Below are 22,578 nucleotides of genomic sequence, written 5' to 3' on the forward strand. Positions count from 1 at the left end.
TTTGGTATTTACTTTCTACTGGTGGTGTTCTTCCACCATAACCTAGCTCCATATTTGAGGGCTCCTGACATTTGGGGCAAGAAAAACTGATGTAATGGCGTCGGCTGTCTGATTTTATACCACTGACGACCTGACGTCAGTCCTGGAGCGACAGCAACTGACGCAGAAATACTAAGTCTCTGGTATTCGGGCCGACTGAGGGCTAGCCGTGGAAGGATAACCCAAGTGTGATGACTGCAACAGTGAATACACTTGAACATCTACATTTATGGTAAGTGTACACAACTGTGCTTTCTGCAGCATTGTCCCAGGGAAGTGGTCTGTCATAATATGTACTCTAATTACCATTAGAAAATTGAAAAACAGGTTTTGAACTTTTGTTAATTTTCATTAATACATGTATGTTTAGTGCCATTTGGTTGAAGATGCTCATTCCAAGTTTTCCTATCTATTTTATTCACCCCCACCTCTATACTTCTATTATAAACCTTGTTTATTCCCCACGTCTTAATTACAGTATTAACATTTTTGTCGTATCTAGTTCCTTCCCAATCCTCCCATTTCTCTGAATTTCTAAGCATTAGTCACATGATATATTATCTGTTTGACAAACCTACTAGTATACCTCTTCATATGCTTAATGTTCAAAGCGTATCTTTTTACTGGAATAGTTGCCTCTATTTTCATATAAATGTATGTATAGTTAATGCATATTACTTAATGTCTGTTCATGTGTATTACTGAATGTCTGTTTAAACATGTTTACAATATGTTGGAGCTTTTCTCCCCGGACCTTTGCTAAAAGTTTTGTTTTTTTAATAAACTCAGTCAGACAAATCTGTTAAGCAAAAGCAAAGTAAAATAACATAAAAGTAAGTAAAATATTACTGTGCTGGGGTTGTGTTTGAGCACTGAAACAAGTTAATTCAGAAATGTCCTATGTCCAGTAAGTGCAAAAAGTATTAGGAGCAATGGCCAATGTAAACGTTCTTAGCAGACAGGCCTTAGTTAATGGCCCTATTAGTGAACACATGGTCAGGTCTGCATTGTATGTGGTGTAGTGTAAAGTCAGATGGCATGGTAAGCTGTGCCCCTTGCACCATTCTCCTAATACCCTGCAGGTGTTAACAAACTGCAGAATAATACTACAGTGTGTTGCAGCACTGCTAATGCATAAGCAACCAAAATATGCCCTGGTGGGGTGGCAGCTATAGAAGAAGTAAGTATTCACATGTTCAGGTATGGGAAAACTACAGAGAACATAGTAAGGCCACATACCAAGATGTCAGAATAGTCCAGACAAAACAGTGTACCTGGAAATGTTGAGGGACATAGTCCTTATCATACTGGCCTTTACTTGTTCGTTTTACTTTCTACAAATTGTTTCATATTATATTTCTAATTTTTATGAGGTGATTTTTTTTATGATTATTTTTTAGGTTTGGAAGGCATTTTGAAGCTCCTCTGCTTTGGCAAAGCATTATCATGATTGTTACAATGTTAGCCATGTTAAAGCTCTGCACTGAAGTTCGAATGGCCAATGACCTGAACACCAGGAGGCGCACCTTTGCAGGTTTGTGTCTTTAAATTCATTTATGACTGCTGTTATGTGTTATAGGCTTTGTGCAAGTGTTATGGAGCTAAGACAGTGGTTCCAAGTCGCTAGTGATGTTTGTGTTTCTGAGCATCTGCTTCACATTCCATATTCCAGCAGTGCTAATTAGTTGTATTTGTGGTAGGTACGAGAGGAGTTTATTTTGTGAAAAATATTTTTAACGTATTATTTTTCTGTGAATTTTGTGTGAGCACAAATTATAGAGGGTTTTTGTGTAAACTGAACTGACCCATGCATCCAGTTGTGATCCCTACTCTTGACAGTGTAGGGTAGTTGTGATCCCAACTCTTGCCAGTGTAGGGTCCATCAAATGGGCAGCTTCATCTTGTTTGGTGCCAGTAACTTAAATGTTTCCAGTTTCACTGGAGTAATGTTTAATCAGAGGCTGGATGTCTTGTAAGGCATTCCATTCCTGAAAGACGATGAGCAATCTTTACCACAAAACAGACAACAGTATAATGCATTGAAGTCTTGAAAATGGACATGAAAAGTCTGCACATATTGCTTTTGTGGTTTATTCACAGTGGATTGTTTTGGCATATGGTAGGTGAAATGAAAGTAGGATCTTTACGTGCTAGCTTGGTGTATACTTGCTCATTCCACACCATTTCAGTTTCCTACTTCAGTGCTGTTTGGAAAAGCTTAAAGAATTTTCCATGTCAGTAGTATAGTATTACCTATAGCAAATAAGTAAAAGGTGTGTGACTGTTTCTAGTTCTGTTTTACAAAACCTACATCTGTCTGTTTCTCCCACATGTTCAATGGACTTTGCAAAACAACGTGTATGAATGTAGCCCACTGTCTTGGGCCGCCATTATTAACCTTTCATCACTTGGTTTGAATTCACCTCACCTTAACCATTCTTGCATTCGATCCTGATTGACATGAGGTTCTTTCAGAAGTTTGCTATACTTGCAAGTATATTTATGCATTTCCACATTTCTTGCCTAATCATCTGATCCTTCACCTTATACTTTTTTCTTTTGCTTTTTGGCACATTCAGTTACTGCCTGATTTTTATCTACTTCTGGTTTGATTTCCATTCCTGCTTGATATCGATGTGCTTCTGCTAGACTAAGCAGGGAAATCATCTTAAGATTTATTCTCCTCATGTTTCAAAACGTTCACTACATTTGGGTCTTGTGAGGTCAGCAGATATGTGTGCTGTGCCAAGATTGCAGATCTGTGCATGTAATCAATTTCAAGGAGGCCCATACCTCCTTTGTAACCAGGAATATATAATCTTGGTATGCACTAATTTTTATAAATCATTTGGTGAGCATGAAGCATCCTTCTTGTTTTATTATCTAATCTGGGGGGTCAGTCAATCACTCCAAAACTGTAAGTTAGGACAAGAAGGGCAAATTGGTTATAGCTTGAATTTTGTTCCTAGATGTCAGTGCTGTTTTCAGAATTAATTTAAGTCTTCTAAAATATTCCTTACTAAGCTTTATTTGCATTTGTACATGTTTTGTTGTTGATCCTTCATCAATTCCCAAATATTTATTCACTTTCTCTTGCTTAAGTTCTTTTATATCACATTCTTGTCCCAAACTGGTTTTCCTGCTTTAAATGCTGCTTTTGCACATTTATCAAGACAAAATGACATTCTTATATCATCTGAAAAAGTTTTGACTACTTGCAGTTGTGCTTTCAGTTCTTCATCTGATGAGCTATACTGTTCGAAATCATCGACAAAGAGAAGATAAGTCTTTACACTTTGTTGTTTTCTATGAGCCAAATTATAGCCATGGCCTGATCTGTTAAGTAGACAGCTTAATGGGTTAAGGGCAAGACAGAATAGCAGTGGTGACAGGGAGTCACCCTGGAATATTCCTTTTTGAATTTTTATCCCTGAAATAATAATTTGTTCTTTTTCATGGCTTAATTGCAAAGTGGTTTGCCACTGTTTCAGGGTCACTGTAATGCAACCAATCAGTGTAGGGTATATCATATACATTTTTAAGCACTGTTTTATCCATGAATGTGAGATACTGTCAAATGCTTTTTTGTACTCAGTCCATTCCATACTTAGATTATTCCCCTTTTTACAGTTCTCTATTATGACTTTATTTAGCAACAAATGATCATTTGTTCCATATGACTTTCTTTTATTATCCCTTTGTTCTATTGCCACAATTAAATTTTCTTCTAAATGATTACAAACTCTGTCAGCATCAATTCTGGTGTATAGTTTATACGTTGCTGGAAGGCAAGTTATTGGTCTGTAATTTTTAGGATAACTTGCAGGTTCACTCTTAAGTAGAAACACTGTTTTTCCCTGTTGTTAACCAGGTTGCTGTCTGTTTAGAGTGCACATATAAGCAGTTCTTCTCATTGCTAAATCTTCATGAAAGATGTCAATACTTTTAACCAGAAGTTAGATACTGTATTTGGGCCTGGGTTTTTCCAGTTGGAAGCTTTTCTTAACTTTATTTCAATCTCTCTGACCAGTACTTCATCCCATTTCATATCCTGTACCTTTGAACTTCTTGTTCTTTCTTTTACTTCTTCTATCCATTTAGGATCTTTGTTATATTCCACATGATCTTCATAGAACTTTCTCCAAAATTTATCTATTTCTTCTTCTTTTTTGGGTGGTCTTTCAATTCCTTTTGCCTTGCTTCCCAATTTTCTATAGAACTTTTTGGGGTCATCAATAAACTTGTTTTGGACTTTTTTATATTTGTCTGTGTATCTTCTAAGTTTCTCTGCCTGTGCTGAGATTTTTTAGTTTATGTGCAATAGTGCAAGATAGATCCTGATCCATTGTAATATTGCGCATTTCTTTTATCACATCTTTCTGAATATCTTTGTTGATCTGTTCCCTCTTCTGTACTGCTGTAAAAGTGACACTTCTCATCTTAATTGCTTTATAGTTTTCTCTATTCGATACTTCCATGATGGTATTCAATTTCTCCCCTTCCTTTCCCTCACTACCCTGTGTTCTTGTGGTAGAATGTTATTTGTTATTAATTTAGCTGCACAGTAATATAGCCTGTTTACTTCTGTTATATCACATGGATCTCTATGGACAGTCTTAATTACTGTGTTCATTTGTTTTATCAAACTTCTAACATTTTGGGTTTTATTGACCTTCTGCAGTTTATTTGTTTTATTGATCTTAATATGTCTCTCTGTCGCTATTAAACCAAGCAACTCTTCTCTTACCTCATTTTCTTCTAAAATGAGGGCAGATTTTTTTGTTTTCCATTTCCTGCTAACGTTCTATAGAAAGTTCTATAGCATCTTCCTGTGGCACATTCTCTTCAGTTTCATCCTTTGTCATCTCTTGCTCTGTCACATGGGAACTCACTGGCCTATCACTCCTCAACATTGATTGCATCAGAGTTGGCACAGTTTACTGTTCCTTCCCTTGCTGTCCAGCTTCAAGTGAGCACTTATAATGGTTTCCTGTGGAAGGCTTCAAAATATCGTCATATGGCAACTGAACAGTTGCTTCCTGTTCCACTGGTTTCTCCTTAATTTAGATGACCATTGCTCTATCCTGCTGTGGTGCTTTCTGAGTTAGATTTTCTACACTGAATCCTTCACTTCGCAGGTACTCCATAACCTCAGTTTCTATCTCTTTAACTTCTCCATTACTAATCTTCCTTTCTACTTTTCCTCTTTGTCTTCTTATTTTTTGTATTGTAAAGTTTTTGATGTCTGGATTCCTTTGCCTGTATTTCTATTTGAAAATCTTTGTTGCTGCTCCTTTTGTATTGATTAGTTTTACTTTCTCCTTTGTATAAGTATTACACCATATTAAATCTCTTTTTCTCTCCCATGTCCATATTTCTTCTTCAGATGTCTTCTGATCTTCCTGTTTCTCCTTACTTTGGGGACTCGTTCCATCATGCTGTGATGTAACCTGTGTTAGGCCTTCTACACCATGTCCTTTACTGTGCAGTCATTCTGTAACTACAACTTCTATTTTTTTTAACTTCTACTTTACTAATCTTCTTTTCTGCATTCCCTCTTTGTGATATTATTTTTTATTGTGAATTTTTTTCATATCTGGATGCCTTTGCCTGTATTTCTCTTTGAATATCTTTTGGGCTGTCTTTTTTGTATTGATTAATTTGGCTTTCGATTTTGCATACATATAGTACCATATCAAATCTCTCTTTCTTTCCCATGTCCATACCTCTTTTTTATATTTTTTAAAAATCTCTAGGTGGGAGGTTGGCATAATTGTTAAGGTGGTTACCTTACAGACACAAGGTACAGGATTTGATTCTCATTTGGGGTAATTGGCTAGGCTTAAAATGGCCCTCAAAGACAGTTAGCCAAGTATGAAACTATGTTTAATAGTTTACGTTTTGTTGTTTATATTTTCACACTTCCTCAGTTGCTTCTTTTTCCAAAGAGATCAACGATTCTTGGTCTATATAATGTTTTTCACAAATCTGTTGTATTAATGAACACTATTTTTTATTTGAAGCTTCTGAAAGTTTTTCTTGTGGAAGTATTTTTCTTTCCTCTAATTTCTCTCTTAATCTTTTTGTATATCTTGTGTCAGGAAATTCTGCCTTTTTGCATAATAATAAGAGTACATAATTTCTTTCTTATTCTCAATAGTCCACTCTTATCATTTTTATGGCTCCTCTTTGGCCTATGCCATCTATCAGTTTTTGTGATTTTTGTGGACTGCTACTTCCTTCTGTAACAGGGGGGGCATCCTCCCACTGGGCCTGGTCTGGTCCCATTGTAGGAATTTTTCCGTATTTTGAGGATTCTACACTGTCATTTTTTCCAGTCCTGACACCCTACCATGATTGGGCATTTTTTTATCCTGCATCTTGTGCACCCAGCTGTCTTTTTCTTTTTTAATTGTTGACCTACTTCTGCCTATGATATATGCTATATAAAATACAGTCTATATATCAGTGTCATCTTGGTGAGATTTTTTTGAAAAACAGGGTCCACCTTATGATAGTACTCACCAAGACTTGAGGATGAATTCATTTTCAGCAATACTACTCTCCTTTGCTTGCTGACTTATCATCTCTCCATTCGGACCCTGAATCTTCTCCATAGGTTGTCTGATGATTCTCTAGTACTTTTTGATAACCCCAAACATTCTCAGAGATAGTTGTCTCTAAATGCCCTGTATATCTCAATAAGATCTTCTTAGATAGCTATAAGAGACACTGTACAAATTCAAATATTAGTCTTTCATAGTAACTCAAGTTTTCACATCCATGGATGCTCTTGGTATATTTCCTCTGTACTCTTTCCAGTTTACTCATGCTTGTTTTCTTATAAGGTTTCCATATTGTTATTCCATACTCACGTTTGGGTCTAATGTAACTGGCAGTCAGTGACTTCATCATTTCTGATTTCCTAGACTTTATAAATCTTTATATGCATCTTATAGTTTTATAACTATCATTAACCAGTTGGTTGATATGATTAGAAAAACTCAAAGCTGGAGTTACCCATATACCCAGGTCCTTTAATGAATCTATAGTTTCAATTACTGTGTGGTGTATTAAATATTAACCTTTCAATCTATGTCTCCCAAGTGTCATATGCTTATTTTTTCATGTATCTAAACAAATAAGGGCCTAGAACAGAGCCCTGTGGGACACTCTGACTGTAACCAAAAATTGCACCTGTCCAATTGTTGTATGATACTTGTCGTGTCTTATTTGTAAGCCAAAGCCATGCAGCTATCCATCTTATCAGGAGCAGATCAATACCTAGTTGTTCTAATTTATTGATCAGTGTTTTGTGTATGACCCTGTCAAATGCTGAAGTCAAATCTATGTAAATTACATCACAGTACAATTGTTCATTCATAGCTCTTATTGTAGTGTTGTAGAACATCATGTTACAGGCTGTAATAGATCTGTTTTCAATGGATTCACTTCATAACCTCAAAATACTGAAATCTCTCTCGAGACCATGAAGACGAAAATCCATACAGCTGAAACCCCAGAAGAGCGAAATTTAAAATCGTGACTTCTATACAAAACATACCCCACACACAGACACAAACACACACCTCCCTACACATAACACAAACACCTACCTGACATACAAGCAAGGGGGGCAAGCACCCCTGCACCCCCCCACCCCACCTTAAATATACTAACTCTGAGGTCGCACTACACAGACAAACACACAAAAACACCACTACACAAGCTACATTCCCCTTGCACACATACATCACACTAACAAAACACACAGACAGACACTAAAGCCCATACCCAAAACCCGTAAAGCACAAATACTTACCTACATCTCCAACCATCCACTCACACAATGCAACACCAGAACTGCTAAGTAAAAATCTCCGAACTTCAGCATTTTGAATTTCTCACTTCTGGAGTTTCGGTATTCTGGACTTTCGCCTTTCTGGTCTCGGGCTACTGAAAATCGAGATTTCAGTAATTCGAGATTCTGAAGGAAACCCATTTTCAATATGTGCATGCTGATATGAGTGTTGGTAAATGTCTTTGCTCTTTCTTACGTGTATTGGGAGTAGTATTGTATTTGCTAGTTATGTTTATTCCCCTACTTGTATGTGTTGTTTCACTTTCCTTTGTAATCTCAAGAATTTAACTGATGCATGAAATTTCGTTTAGGCTACACGTGTGTAGTTCTAAATGACAATAAAGTTTACTTTGACTTTTGACTGATATATGGTTTCAAGTCCCAGCCTATCCAATTCTGACAACAACTTATCCAATATTACCTTCTCCATTATTTTTCCATAACATGAAAGTAGACTTACGGGTCTATAAGACTTTGGGGTTTGTCTACTCCCCTTTACCTTAAAGACAGGTTTAATAAACGCATGTCTCCAATTTTAAGGAAGCTCCCCATATTTATATGACCCAGTAAATAATTGATATAATTGTACTATAAGTTCTAGCCGAAGTGTTCTCAGGTCATTATTATTAATTCTGTCTCCTCCCTGTGCTTTGCTTGGATCCAGTTTGCGCAGTTCTTTGTCCATGTAATCTAATTTTATTCCAGTTTCTACTGTTTCCTGGATGTCACTAGGACAACTTATCACCCCCTTTATGGAGCCAAACTGTTTTGCAAAAGATTTTGTAAATATATTTATAATCTGTTGTGTCTGCGAATAAATTTTAGAATCCACACACAGTTTCAGTCTGTAGGTCTTTACTCTTTCCACATCTTGTTTATCTATGTAAAGGTTTCCTAGTATGTTCAATATTTTTATTTACATTTTCTTTAAAATTTTCTTGATCTTTTCTCACACTCTGCCTAAGTTGTTTGTCCAGCTTGTTTACTTCAGTTTTCAAAGTTGTAGTTTGACCTCTCTTCAATTTCTTATATTTTTTCTCTCACCTTAACCAGGTATGTTCTTATGGAAATATCTCCCCCTGACATTTTATGCAGTCAAAGAATTTCTTTCAAAACGTTCCACATTTCATCTGCAGTTTTTCCAATGAACACATCACTGCAATTAGTTTTACATAGTCACTCTTTTGCTTCCATATTAATCTGTAATTACTTTTCTGTTCATTGGTTTAGATTTCAGTTTGGTTGAATTATCTAGCAACAGTTTAACCTTTATAACCCCATGATCACTGCACATCAACAATGATAAAACTTGACTTGAAGTAACAGTCATTTCTTTAAGAACACAATTTCTAGTATGTTCTGTTCCTTGGTAGTTTTTTTTTTACAGTTTGAAGCAATTGTTCCTGAACATATGTTGTGAATAATTTCTTTACTAATGTTGTTGAAACAATATTATTCCAGTCTGTTGTTGGTAAATTTAAGTCCCCAGATAATGTTATTCTTCCCTCCTGCGTTTCATGCAAGGGATGTATGAATTCTGCTAGGTCATCAGCACTTGACTTTGGTGGTCTATACACTCCAACAATTGTTATATGTTCCAGGGTTGTCTTTATTGTCACAGTTACATAATCTGTAGTATTGGTGTTATCACTGAACATGTTGTAATCACGGGTCACATAACTGCCTTTAATCCCTATCATAACACCTCCAGTTGATTTTTTGTTAGAATGTCTGTTACAGTAAAACCATTTATACCCTGACAGAACTGGTTTCCAGTCATTGTTCTTTAATCATGCTTCACAAACAATAACAACATCAGTCTTGTGGGAGTGTAGCAATTTTTTCAGTAAACAATGTTATTATTAATGCAGTAACAACCATCAGAGATGCATCAAATGTTGCTATCTGTGATGTGGCAAAAATCCTGCCTAGTTTTTGGCAAATATTACGAAATATCTGCTGCAAAAATTATCTTCCCTGTTTTTGACAAGTACTGCCATCCATTCTGAACACTTGTGCCCAAAATTAGGCTTGAATGCTCTACCCATTTCCATTTTTAAAAATGGGACATTTTTTCCAACTAAGTATTTACTCAAAAATCTTTTCATTTACAGTGACCTGACTATTCTTTCTATATGTGATTTGTGAAAAATACATCCTAACACCAGTACAAGCTGTACTGTCTAAGAGGGCTGTAAGTTCCCTACTAACAGTCAGAGAGTCCTTATGGATGAGATCATTTATACCAACATAATGGCAGCAGAGAGACCAGTTGGCATAATGGTTAAGGTCTTCACCTCCCATGCACAAGGTACGAGGTTCGATCCTGACCTCGGATCAATGCCTGTTTGGAGTTTACATGATGTCCTTCAAGGATGCATCTGCAGTCCTAACATATGGGGTTGTCCTGCCTCAGGCAGCCCTTCAGTCGGCCGGATTCCAAAGTCTGGGTCTGGCCTCGGCTGATGTCGCACTTCACCCGACGTCATAGTTGCTGTTTATTGGGTATAAAGGCATCAGCCGACGCCATTTTCCTCAGTCTTTCTTGCCGCGTGGTGCCCGAAGCAGAAGCTGTTCGCAAGTGCCGGTCGGTCAGATCCAGAGATTTCTACTACCGAAGACTTCTAAAAAGCTAAGTACCCCGTTGGGGACTCTTTCTTGCCTCAGCCGATGTCAGAAAAAGTAAATAATTGTTTAACTTGTGGGAAACAAATACCTCATAAGGATTTCCACTCTTACTGCCTTCCTTGCTTAGGCCCAGACCACGACGTATCAGCTTGTCTAGCCTGTGCTTCCTTCAACCGACGGACACTTAGACGTCGGTCGGAGTTTGCAGAGGAGTTTTTTGGTCCTGCTTTTGCTTACAAAATGCCGTCGGAGACTCCGACTACACAAATAACTAAGAAGCGCAAGGAAAAGGACCGACACTCGCGGTCCTCGGTTTCGGCTGAAACTGCGGTTAGGCCAACCGCGAGTGTCTCGGTTTCGGCTGAAACCGAATCCTCGGTTCTTCCTTCGGCCGAAAGCATGCCTCCTATAGCCAAGGCCTCACAGAGTATGGTCGAATCTGCTACTGATATTACTGCTACAGAAGCAGGCACCCAGGATTTGTCTGATACTATTCCTTTAGACATTACTACCCCTGCACGTGGGGCTGCTAGACCCCCTGCTTCTATGTCGATCAAGGCTTTTGCCAGGGCTAAAGCAGCTAAATCTTCTAAGGCCTTACCTGCTAAGACTTCCCCACATAGGCCTACCTCTAGTTCACAAATACTCAGCCTGGCTGAGGATCTCATTTCTTTGATCAGGGGATCCCAACCTCACCCAGACAGGGCCTCTCACCCAGACAGGGCCTCTCAGCCCCCTTCAGATAAGAGGCCTAGGACTGAACCCCCGGAACCTGTCTCTACAGACTATTCCTCGGAGGACTCGGACATTACAGACCCTCAGGAAGGCCCATATTCTCCTTATGAGGATTCTGATGCAGAAGACTCCATTCCTTCTGTTTCTCCTCCTGAGGAATTTTCTTTTGGAGAAACCTTTCATGCTATGAGGGAGCATTTCCAATGGCAGGGCCAGGATTTTTCAGATTCAAGGAAAAGGCTAAGGACTTTTTTACACTTACCACAGCATAGGCCTTTAGCCATTCCTCCAGTACTAACAGTAGTTGATGATGCATTTAATGATGCCTGTACTGCTCCTGATTCTCTTCCTCCAGCCCCTGCCAAGCCTGACAGATATTACAGGGTCCCGGACACACACTACCATTTGTATAAGGCTCCTGTTGCAGACCCGAAACCATTTCACAGGGCCGAAAGGTGTGGCAGCTGCTTCTGCCAAAAACCCTCTTCCCTCTGATAGGGAATCTAGAGCATTAGAGAGATGGGGTAAAAAGGTTTATACTTCTGCTGCTCTTTCGGCTAGGGCCTTAAACTGTCAATTTCACATGATTCAGTATCAGGAATTTTTGTTAGACCAGCTAAATAAAAAACTGTCCTCTCCTGAACCTTTAGACCGCAAGTCTCTTCAGGATTTGGTACATAACTCTCAGCAGGTCAGTAACCATTTCTTAAAATGTGGCTATGATGCACTGGAGGCTTCCTTTAGATCAGCTATGACTGGAACAGTGATTCAAAGACATGCATAGTTAAAAGAACAATCTTTACCAGACCATGTTAAATCAAAACTCCTAGATGCTCCCATGGAGAAACAAAGTTTGTTTAGCTCCCCTGCACAGGAGGTTCTAAAGAAGTTGGAAGAAAAAGCAAAATCTGTCCAAACAGTCAAGGATTTTCTGCAGGTCCAACCTCCGAGGTTTAGCAGAAATTGGCCTTCGAAGAATTGGTCCTTTCCAGACAGCTCCAGAGCACAGAGAGGCAGAAATAGACGCCCAAGAGGCAGAAGTCAGTCTAGGGGTGCCTACAGAGGACGTCAGTGGCAACCTACCAATCAGAGAAGTACTGCCACAGATTCAACTACAACCACTTCCACAGGGCAGACACAATGACTTGGCTCTGATTCCGCCTACCAGGGAACAACTGGAAGCTCCCTTGGGCGGAAAGCTAGCCTTATTTTCAGACAACTGGCATTACATTACAGGAGACAAATGGACTTTATAAACAATAGACAAAGGCTACAGGTTTCACTTCCACACTCTACCAAAAAAGAGGGGAATGCCAAACCTACCACCAAGCCAAAAAACAGACGCTGTAAGACAAATCAACAACTTACTAAGGATGAGAGCTATAGAAAAGGTGCCACCTATGGAACAAGGCCAAGGTTTTTACTCCAGGCTTTTCCTGGTACCAAGAAAAGAAAATCAATGGAGACCTATCCTCGACTTGTCCGCATTGAACACATACCTCATTGTTCCAAAATTCAAAATGCTGACCCTCCAGCAGCTTCTTCCCATGCTGGGCAAGGAGTCTTGGCTGGTGACTCTAGATCTCAAGGAGGCATACCTGCACGTCCCTATATGACCAGATTGCAGAAGATACCTCAGATTTCTTGCAGGATCAGAGCATTATCAATTCTCAGCATTGCCCTTTGGCTTATCTACTGCGCCCAGAGTATTCACGAAATGCCTGGCATCAGTAATTGCTCATTGCAGGCTTCAGGGAATTCAAATTTACCCATACCTGGATGACTGCCTAATGCAAGCGGACAACAAGGCAAAACTAACAAAAGATTTGGAAAATGTCATACAACTGTTGCAAGCCTTGGGATACACAGTCAACATACAGAAGTCAAGACTAGTACCATCCCAAAGGATAACATTCTTGGGGGCAGAACTGGACACATCAACTCAGATGGCCTTTCTCACAGAAGAAAAACAAAAGCAACTACCAGGCTATTTCATGTCATTAACAAAACAAACTCAGCTTACTGCAAGGAAAGTCCTGCAAGCCCTGGGTTACATGGCATCATGCATAATATTGATTCCGCATGCCAGGCTACATATGAGAAAGTTGCAATGGTACCTAAGGAATGTATGGTCTCAACACCAGCACAGTCTAGAAGACCAGATTCCAATAATTCCATGCCTGAAGCAAGAATTCCTGTGGTGGGCTCAGGCCTGTCAGTTGAACAGAGGCTTGCCTTTCCACAAACCACAGCCAAGCCAAACCATCACCACGGACGCCTCAGACCTAGGATGGGGGGCTCACATGGTGGACAAGTGTATACAAGGCCTATGGACCCAAGACCAGCTGAATTTACACATAAATCTAAAGGAGATGCTGGCAGTGAAATATGCGATCCAGGCATTCAGACCACTCCATCAACAGGGTCATCTGCTAATAAGGACGGACAACACCACAGTCATGTGGTACATCAACAAACAGGGAGGTACACACTCATATCCTCTATGCCGGATGGCAATGGACCTGTGGAATGTGGCCCTGAACCTCAACATTCAACTTCAGGCCAGATTTGTACCAGGAAAAGAAAATTCTCTAGCAGATACCTTAAGCAGAACTACCACAAATGCTCACGAATGGATGCTGCATCCAGATATTTTCAAAGCCATAACAAAGAAATGGGGACTACCACAGATAGACCTATTTGCCTCCCCACACAATCACCAATTGAAGAAATTCTGCACAAGAACATACCACCCACTTGCTTGGAGGGTGGACTCACTTTCCTTCAGCTGGAAAAACCTGACAGCATATGCATTCCCACCTCTTCCCTTGATGTACAAAGTTCTACTGAAGATCAAAGAGGAGCAACCAAGGGTAATTCTGATAGCTCCAGACTGGCCGAGGCAACATTGGTACCCGCTACTGAGAAGCATGTCTCGGACACACGCATGGCATCTACCTCTATGTCCCTTACTACTAACACAGGACAACTACAAGATCCTACATCCAAACTTGAAAACGCTGCAGCTAACTGCTTGGAATATTGCATAAAGCAAAATACCCCAGATTTATCTCAGAGGGTTAAGGACATTATCCTGGAGGTTCGCAGACCCTCCACAAGGAAGACTTATTCAGCCAAGTGGAAAAGATACCTCATTTGGAGTGCAGCAAAGGGAGAAAATGTCTCTTTGGCAAACATAGCACACATCCTGGAATATTTAGCAGAGCTGTTCCATAATGGCCTGTCTTACTCTTCCATTAAGATTCATGCATCAGCAATTTCAGCAGAATACAACTTGGATCCTCCTGTCTTCTCTCATCCTCTACTCAGGCAGTTCTTGAGAGGAATCAAAAATGTAAAGCCTCCAAGGAAACCACCTTTACCTACATGAGACCTCAACTTTGTGCTGGAAAAGTTAACTCTTCCCCCTTTTGAACCAGCAGCAACAGCAGAATTACAATTCTTGTCTTGGAAAACTGCTTTCCTACTAGCAATCACTTCAGCAAGAAGGGTATCTGAGTTACAGGCATTAATGGCAGTACAACCCTTCCTTATCTTCCATCAGGACAGAGTCTCTCTGAGAACCAACCCTACCTTTCTGCCAAAAGTGGTCTCCAGAGTATCATTGAACCAAGCGATTCATTTACCTACATTCTTCCCCAACCCACAGAACAGGGGAAAGACTGCTACATACCTTGGATGTGCACAGACAATTACGCTACTATCTGGACAGAACTAAGACCAGCAGAAAAACTGACCAGCTTTTGGTAGCATATGCAACAGGAATGCAAGGAAAAGCAATTTCAAAACAGACAATCTCAAAATGGATAGGAAATTGCATTTGTTTTTGTTACTCTTTTCATGGAAAGACAACTCCTGATAATATCAGACCTCATTCCACAAGAGCTACAGCCACCACTACAGCTTTCCTATGAGGAGTGGCTACCAAAGACATTTTAGAAGCTGCTACCTGGAGCTCCGTGCATACATTTGCCAAGCATTACAATCTTCCTTTATACTCTAGATCCCGAGCAGGTTTTGCAACTGCTGTTTTGCAAGGAATCTTAACTACACCATCTTTATCTTAGTGCCTCCTCCCCCAGTTTGGCTATGGTATTCTACCCATATGTTAGGACTGCAGATGCATCCTTGAAGGACATAGTACAGTTTTGTACCTACCATAAATGTAGATGTCCGATAGGTATGCATCTGCAGTCAGGATTACCCACCCTCCTTCCCCTCTGTGGTACTCCTTGGGTATTTACCCATCTTTTAGCTAGCTGGGGGAATCTGTTAATGGTGTATTTGTTTGTATATATGTATATATTTATATATATTCTTTTATAAGGTTTGCTCTCTACTGTTTGGAATTATTTGCATTTATCCAAAATTTAGCCTTACTAGAGGGCACCTGGCATCTGGGGCAAGAAACACTGAGGAAAATGGCGTTGGCTGATGCCTTTATACCCAATAAACAGCAGCTATGACGTCGGATGAAGTGCGACATCAGCCGAGGCCAGACCCAGACTTTGGAATCCGGCCGACCGAAGGGCTGCCTGAGGCAGGACAACCCCATATGTTAGGACTGCAGATGCATACCTATCGGACATCTGCATTTATGGTAGGTACAAAACTGTACTTTCTCCCTTGTCTCCTTGGGCATGGGTAGTTACTGGTGATAAGTGGTTTGAGGACCCGGCCTGTTCTGACCTACACCAGGGACCCATGCTGACGGTGGGAGGGGTATATGTGCCCATATTGGCCAGTGTGTGCCCGCCGTAAAGCCCAGCAGCCCTGGGTCAATAAGCTACTGGCCAGCCGGTGTCTAGTTGCCTTGCCTGGGTTACCTGGGATAGTTCTGTTGAGTGAAAGCTGGATGTAAAACCAACCAACCTGCCAAACATGAACTGAGAATTGCTATGCTTAATGTGGGTTCACTGACAGGATGATTGCATGTTCTCCCTTGTCTCCTTGGGGTTCCTGCCATGTCTGAAAAACATGCTGAGTGTTTCCATCTCAAACTCACCAATGAATAGAGCTGTGAGCAGCAGCACAGACTCTGCATGGTGCCCTATGGGGAAGAGTTGTACAGACCAACCACTTTGGGCATCAACTGTGGTGCGCAGTATCCTCAAGATAGGAGAACATGGATCACAGATTGCATGCTGTGGCAGGGCTAGCCATTTGATGTAAAATATGACTCTAGATGATTTGGTCATGTTGACTAATGTCACCAAATGGGCATGGGTAGTTACTGGTGATAAGTGGTTTGATGACCCAGCCTATTCTGACCTACATCAGGGACCTATGCTGACGGTGGGAGGGGTATATGTGCCCATATTGGCCAGTGTGTGCCTGCAATAAAGCCCAGCAGCCCTGGGTCAATAAGCTACTGGCCAGCCGGTGTCTAGTTGCCTTGCCTAGGTTACCTGGGATAGTTCTGTTGAGTGAAAGCTGGACGTAAAACCAACCAACCTGCCAAACATGAACTGAGAATTGCTATGCTTAATGTAGGTTCACTGACAGGATGCAGCTTGGAAGTGGATGACATGATGATATGGAGGAGTCTGGGCATCCTACATGTACAGTAGACAAGGTGGAAGGGCAGTGCAGCAAAGCCACTTGGCTTGGGATCCAGACTCTACTACTCAGGAGGGGAACAGGTTAGAAATGGTGTAGGAATTGTGGTGAGAGGGGTCTATATTATAATCTCGACTGTTTAAAAGTTCGAATGCATAAAGATCAAAATTTATGCATCAAATTCTTAAACAATCAAAATTAAATAAAAATATCCCTACAAGAAAAAAAAAAACTAAAGTGTAGGCAGGGGGGCAAGCCCCCCACACACCCCACTACTTAAGTATACCAACTCCGAGAACGCACTACATTGAAGTAAACAGAAATCTCCCCCTGTGGAGATTTTCTGTTTAAACATTCAATGTAGTGTGCTTTCAGTAATCTCATGTCGACAGTATTGTATTCAATATTGTCAGACTTCGAGATTATGATATAGACCCGGTGAGAGAGAGGCTTCAGAAGGCAATGAGGGATATCATCAGAATTAATGATAGACTCATGGCAGTCAGACTCCAGTGTAATGATAGTGCAGTATTCATATTCCCAGCCTGTGTCCCATAACAGGGTTGTGATAGTGAGGAAAAGAGTGCATTCAAACAGCAGTTGCAGGATCTACTAGATAAAGCAGGACAACATGAATTGGTGTTGATAATGGGTGACTTGAATGCACATATAGGTTCATAAGTTGGTACTAGGCTATTGGCCCTAGGGCCTGTACAAGCCTAGCCATAACAATTCCCTGGCTATTTCTTCCCACAGTATTTACTTCCCTGGACACCTGTTTAGCAGGGCGACTGACATGATCCCAGGGTTGAATTTCCTATCTCCCATCCAATCATCAAGGTTCCTTTTGAAGAGGGCCAAAGAGGTGCTCTGCTTGACATGTATAGGCAGTCTATTCCAGAGTCTGGGGAGTCTCTGGGTCAGGAACCTATCCCTCCAGCATGTTTTGTTCATTGTGATGACAAGGTTTAGATCCTTAGTGCATTTGTGTCTCTGAGGGATTGGGATTTCTTTAAGTGTAGCATGTCCAACAGCTCTGGGTTTGACATGGCCTTGTATGTTAAGCAGAGATCGCCTCTGAGTAGACGATATGTGACAGAGTATAGGTGGAGTTTTTTTAGACGGTCAGAATAGGGCATCTGCTTTAGGCCTGTGATTCTTTTAGTGAGGTATTTCTGCGGCCTTTCCAGTTATTGCAGATGTCTTGAGAGGTACATGCCAAACGGGGCGTTGTATTCTCTAATGGGTCTAATGAGGGATGAGTACAGTGGGACAATGACCTCCTTTTTTCTGGATGAAAAGCCCATAGTGATGAGGTGTGCCACATAGAAGGATTTCCTGACTGTTGTGGCGATGTGGTTATCAAAGGTGAGACCACTGTCCACCTGTGTCCTTAAGTCTCTTATCACACTTTTGGTGTTTAGTGTACTGCCCTCTATGTGGTAATTCACGGGTACATGTTTTTTCCCAGAGGAGATAACTGTACATTTCATGGCATTGTGCTTAAGCCCATGGCTCTGACACCAAGCATCTGTTCCTGTAAGGCTCTTTTGTAGAATGTCCACATCATTTGGGAATTCAATAATGGCTCCCAGTTTGCAGTCATCTGTGAACTTTGTTAGCCAGAGTCCCTTAGTATTGGCCTGTACTTCAGAGAAGTAGATGCCAAAAAGAGCAGTCCCAGGACTGAACCCTGAGGTACTCCACTTGTCACTTGTCTGGAGTTGGCTACTTTTACAGTGGGGGTTCTGTCAGTAAGCCAGTTGGCAACCCATCGAGTGACATAGGGATTAATGCCCAGCTTAATAAGTTTATCTATGATTCCAGAGTGGGGGATGGTGTCGAAGGCCTTGGCGAGGTTCATATAGGCTGTGTGGACCACCTTACCTTTGTCCATGGTTCTGGAGACTGATTCAAAGAAGTCAGATAGGTTCAGGAGACAAGATCTGCCCTTCACGAACCCAAATTGCATGGGGTCCAGTGTTTGAAGGTTGCCAAAGTCTTTGTTTATAAGTTCCATGGTAACATTCCATGGCCTTGCAGATCAGGCTCATCAGACTGATGGGGTGGTAGTTCCCGGGATCCAAGGTGGATACCCCCTTGTGAAGTGAGATAACTGTAGCTGTGTGCCACTCAGTGGGCATGAAGCCTGAGGTGAGGCTATGATTAAACATGACACCTAGGTGAGGTGCCAGTTATTTTGTAGCTCATGTAGTACACAACCTGGGATGTTGTCCCATGGATGCTGTATTTGTAGCTTTTTAGAGTGCATTTTTTACCTGTGTGGTCATTATTTGGCAATCTTTCGGTATTGAGATGGGCCCTTTATGGGGTGAGAGGGGGGTGAAGTTTGCACTGAATCAGTCTGCCCGGATATTGGCCATATCCTTGGGATCAGTATATTTAATGCCATTCTGTTGTAGCTCAGAGCAGATCTGAGCATTGCCATTTAGATTCTTGACATAGCTATAGAATGCTTTGTGGTTGTCTTTGGAATCTTTGGCAATTTTATTTTCGTAACTAGCTTTGGAGGATTTTATGAGGGATCTCAGCTTCTTACTGAGGCTGGTAAGGGAGTCTTTTGCATCCTGGGATTTTCAACTTTTTTGCAACAGTTTCTTCCTTTTGTTGTAAAGTTTGTTTAAGGCAAGGGACGACCAGATTGGCTTCCTGTTTTTGGAGGAAAGTGTCTTGGTTCTGTTGGGGATGACACAATTCATGCACAAGTGGATATGCTCATACAGTGCCTTAGTGTAGGATTCAGCAGTCGAACTTTCAGTTCCCGTCTGAATGGGTATCATGAAGTTTGTCACTTCTGACTTGAGTAGCATGAAGTTGGCTTTGGAGAAGTTTTTTTACGAAGGTTTCCTTACTGGGAGGTGGAGGTGGGATGTGGATGTCAAGAGTGATTAGCTTATGGTCAGACCTGACCAACAAGGGGGTGACCATAGGTGTGGAGCATCGATTTCCCATGTTGGTAATGACCAGGTCTAGGATATTGGAGCCCCTAGTGGGACTAAGGAATAGTTGATCCAGGGGGTTGGGATTTATGAATTCAAGAATCGTTGGGCAAAGGTGTTGGTACACGAGTAGTTTTCCCAGTTAATGGCAGGGTAGTTGAAATCACCCAGTATTAGGGTGTTTGGTTGTATCGTGATATTTTCCAGTATGTTTAGGAAGGTGTAGTGAGAATCTTGGGGCATGGTGGGGGATCTGTAGCAAGCTACAATTTGGATTGCAGTCTAGTGTTAGTTGTACCTAGAGAATTTCAGACGCATTGTGTTGGGCAACTAGCCTGTTGTTGTGAATATCCTTGGTGAATATGGACACTCCTCCACCTTTAGTGTTTTGGTCCTGGTTTGGTGGCCAAAAAGTGTGGTAAGAGTTGTAGCCTGGTGTTGCAGGGGTGTTCTCTGGAGTCTTGAACCAGGTCATAGTTACTGCACAGATATCGATGTTCTCCATTTTTAGGAGTGCCTCGGGAGAGTGCATTTTGAGGTTTAGACTTCTAGCATTGAATAGCATTGCCTTCAGATTTTGCATGCTTGTACCTGTTACGGTGGTGGTTTTGTCCTTTGAAATTTGCCTAAAAAAGGCACTATAGGGGTGGCAAGAGCCTTAGCCAGTAACCTGAATCCCAGGGGCGATAGGTGCAGAGCATCTCTGGCAAAGCGTTGTGGTCTGTCGATCATGTCGTCCCAGGCAGACAGATACTGGATGCCCTTTGAATGACACCAGAAGCTTAGCCAATTGTTGAAGTCAGTCATTTTGTCCTTAGACTGTGGTATCATTCTGGGCAAAGGCAGGATGCTACTCAGGGATAGGGTCATACCTGCCTGGGCCACATGATCCGAGAGCTCTTTCATGTCTCTTTTCATGTAGTCCAGGGAGGTACATCTCAAGTCATTCACTCCAACATGGACAATGACAGAGTCATATTTGTACTTGTTGTGGAGTGACTTGAGTGGATGCGTTATGTGGGGGATTCTGACACCCGACAGGCAGCTGACTGTAATTTTCTCCTTGGTTAGTCTGGTGAGTGGGACATCAATGTCCCTGAATATAGAGTAGCCTATGACTAAAGTGTTGGGTATGTTGTCTTGCCTTAGGGGCTGTTGTTGGGTGGCACACTGGTGTTGTGAGCTATGTGACACTTTGGTTGTGATAGATGTTTGCATTTCAGCTTCAGAGGTCCTTGTTGCTTGGGCAGGTTACTGTTAAGGGCCTCCACATATGTGGGTTTAGTGTTGCTATGTGTGGTGTTGGTGGTGTGGGTTTAGAAGGGCTATGTGTTGCTTGAGGTGTAGTGCGGGTGTTAACCTTCTCTTTACTGTCTAGCACAATCTTGGGTGGGGAAAGCTTTACTTCCAGTTTAGCTATGTAAGTGTATCTCTCTCAGGTTGTAGTATTGGGTGGTAGGAGGAGAGGGTTGTCTGTGTACATGAGGCAATTGCTGAATTGCCCCAGTATACCCAGATTCACCAGGTGGACAGGAGAAATCACCGGAAACTGACCTTTGGACATGCCTCGTTTGGTGCTTTTTTTTTTTTGTAAAGTACATGAGCTGTTTTTCCTTACCTCAGCAAGGTACTTTGCAATTATAGGCTGTTTAGTGCCTACAATTAATTTATCCTTCTTAACAAGGAGAGTTGAGTGCTTGTATCAGTTTAAGACTTCCTAGTGCTTTCCAGCAGGTTTTAAAGCAAGTGCTAGTTACAGGGATGCTTAAAGGTAAGATAAAAAAATGGTTTATCCTAAACACTGCAGTGTGCACTAGAGGAGTTAGATGTGAAAATAGGTAACTTAAGTTTTACCCGTCTAAAAAGTTAACTTTAAGTGGAGAGTCACTATTTTTAAAACAGCAAGGTAGATTGAAAGGGAGTGGTCACTTTTGTATTCTGGTATTATGGAATACAGTAGGATGGCCAATAGATTTAAATAGTTGAAGGGGAGTGATTTCACAAAATGATAATAAAAACAGAGAGGAAATGAGATATATGTTCAAATTAACATAAGGGGAAGGCAACTAGAAAGACAGTTTTGTATAAGAACACTACAGTAACGGGGTTGGAGGGTGGGGAAAAAATTCTACTTGACTCACAATAGACATCGCTGTAGTCTCTTTTCAAGTTTTAATATGCAGTTAAAAGCAGAATACAAGTAAAACACAAGGTAAATAAAACAAATCCCAGTATTCAGAATAGAAAAAGGCAATAAAGTAGTACAACAAATAAAAAGCAAAGTGACCTTTCACTCACAGCAAAGTGTAGCAGAGTCTGGTTGAGCCTTTCTAGTATCAGGACAGACACAACAGGATATGAGGACTGCCTGGGTCCACATGGGTGTACATCAGGAATAAAGAAGGAAAAGCCATTCTAGACTTCTGTCTGGCAAATGGCTTAATAGTAGCCAAAACATGGTTCAGAAAGAGAGACAGTCACAAGATCACATACAAGAGTAGCCAACATGCAACTCATATAGACTTCCTCCTAGAAAGGAAAAGGTACTTGGGTAGAATCCATGATTGCAAAGTCAACCCCAGCGAAACATTCGGCCCACAGCATAAACCACTAGTTGCCACACTCATCTGCAACAGTGGTCAGAGAAGTCTTTAGGGTCAACAGATATCAGGCTGAAAACCTGGAAGTTGACTGGAGAGAAAGTACAGCAGTTCAAGGAAGTACTCAGGGCTCTAGCACCCCAAGAAGAAGAGAAAATAGGTGGAGTTGAACAAG

The 22,578-nt window shown here is 41.0% G+C and overlaps 1 protein-coding gene across 1 annotated transcript in view; it reads left to right on the plus strand.

Annotated features, from left to right (window-relative positions):
• Positions 1-22,578, plus strand: part of SLC66A2 (solute carrier family 66 member 2) — a 1,460,443-nt gene that overhangs the window by 296,384 nt on the left and 1,141,481 nt on the right. The window contains exon 2 of the mRNA XM_044067025.1: positions 1,440-1,573. Within this exon, the coding sequence (XP_043922960.1) occupies positions 1,440-1,573 (134 nt within the window). The remainder of the gene's footprint in view (positions 1-1,439; positions 1,574-22,578) is intronic.

This window comes from Protopterus annectens, chromosome 3.part1, assembly GCF_019279795.1.
Source record: "Protopterus annectens isolate FY-2018-M chromosome 3.part1, PAN1.0, whole genome shotgun sequence".
In the NCBI taxonomy this organism is placed as follows: domain Eukaryota; kingdom Metazoa; phylum Chordata; order Ceratodontiformes; family Protopteridae; genus Protopterus; species Protopterus annectens.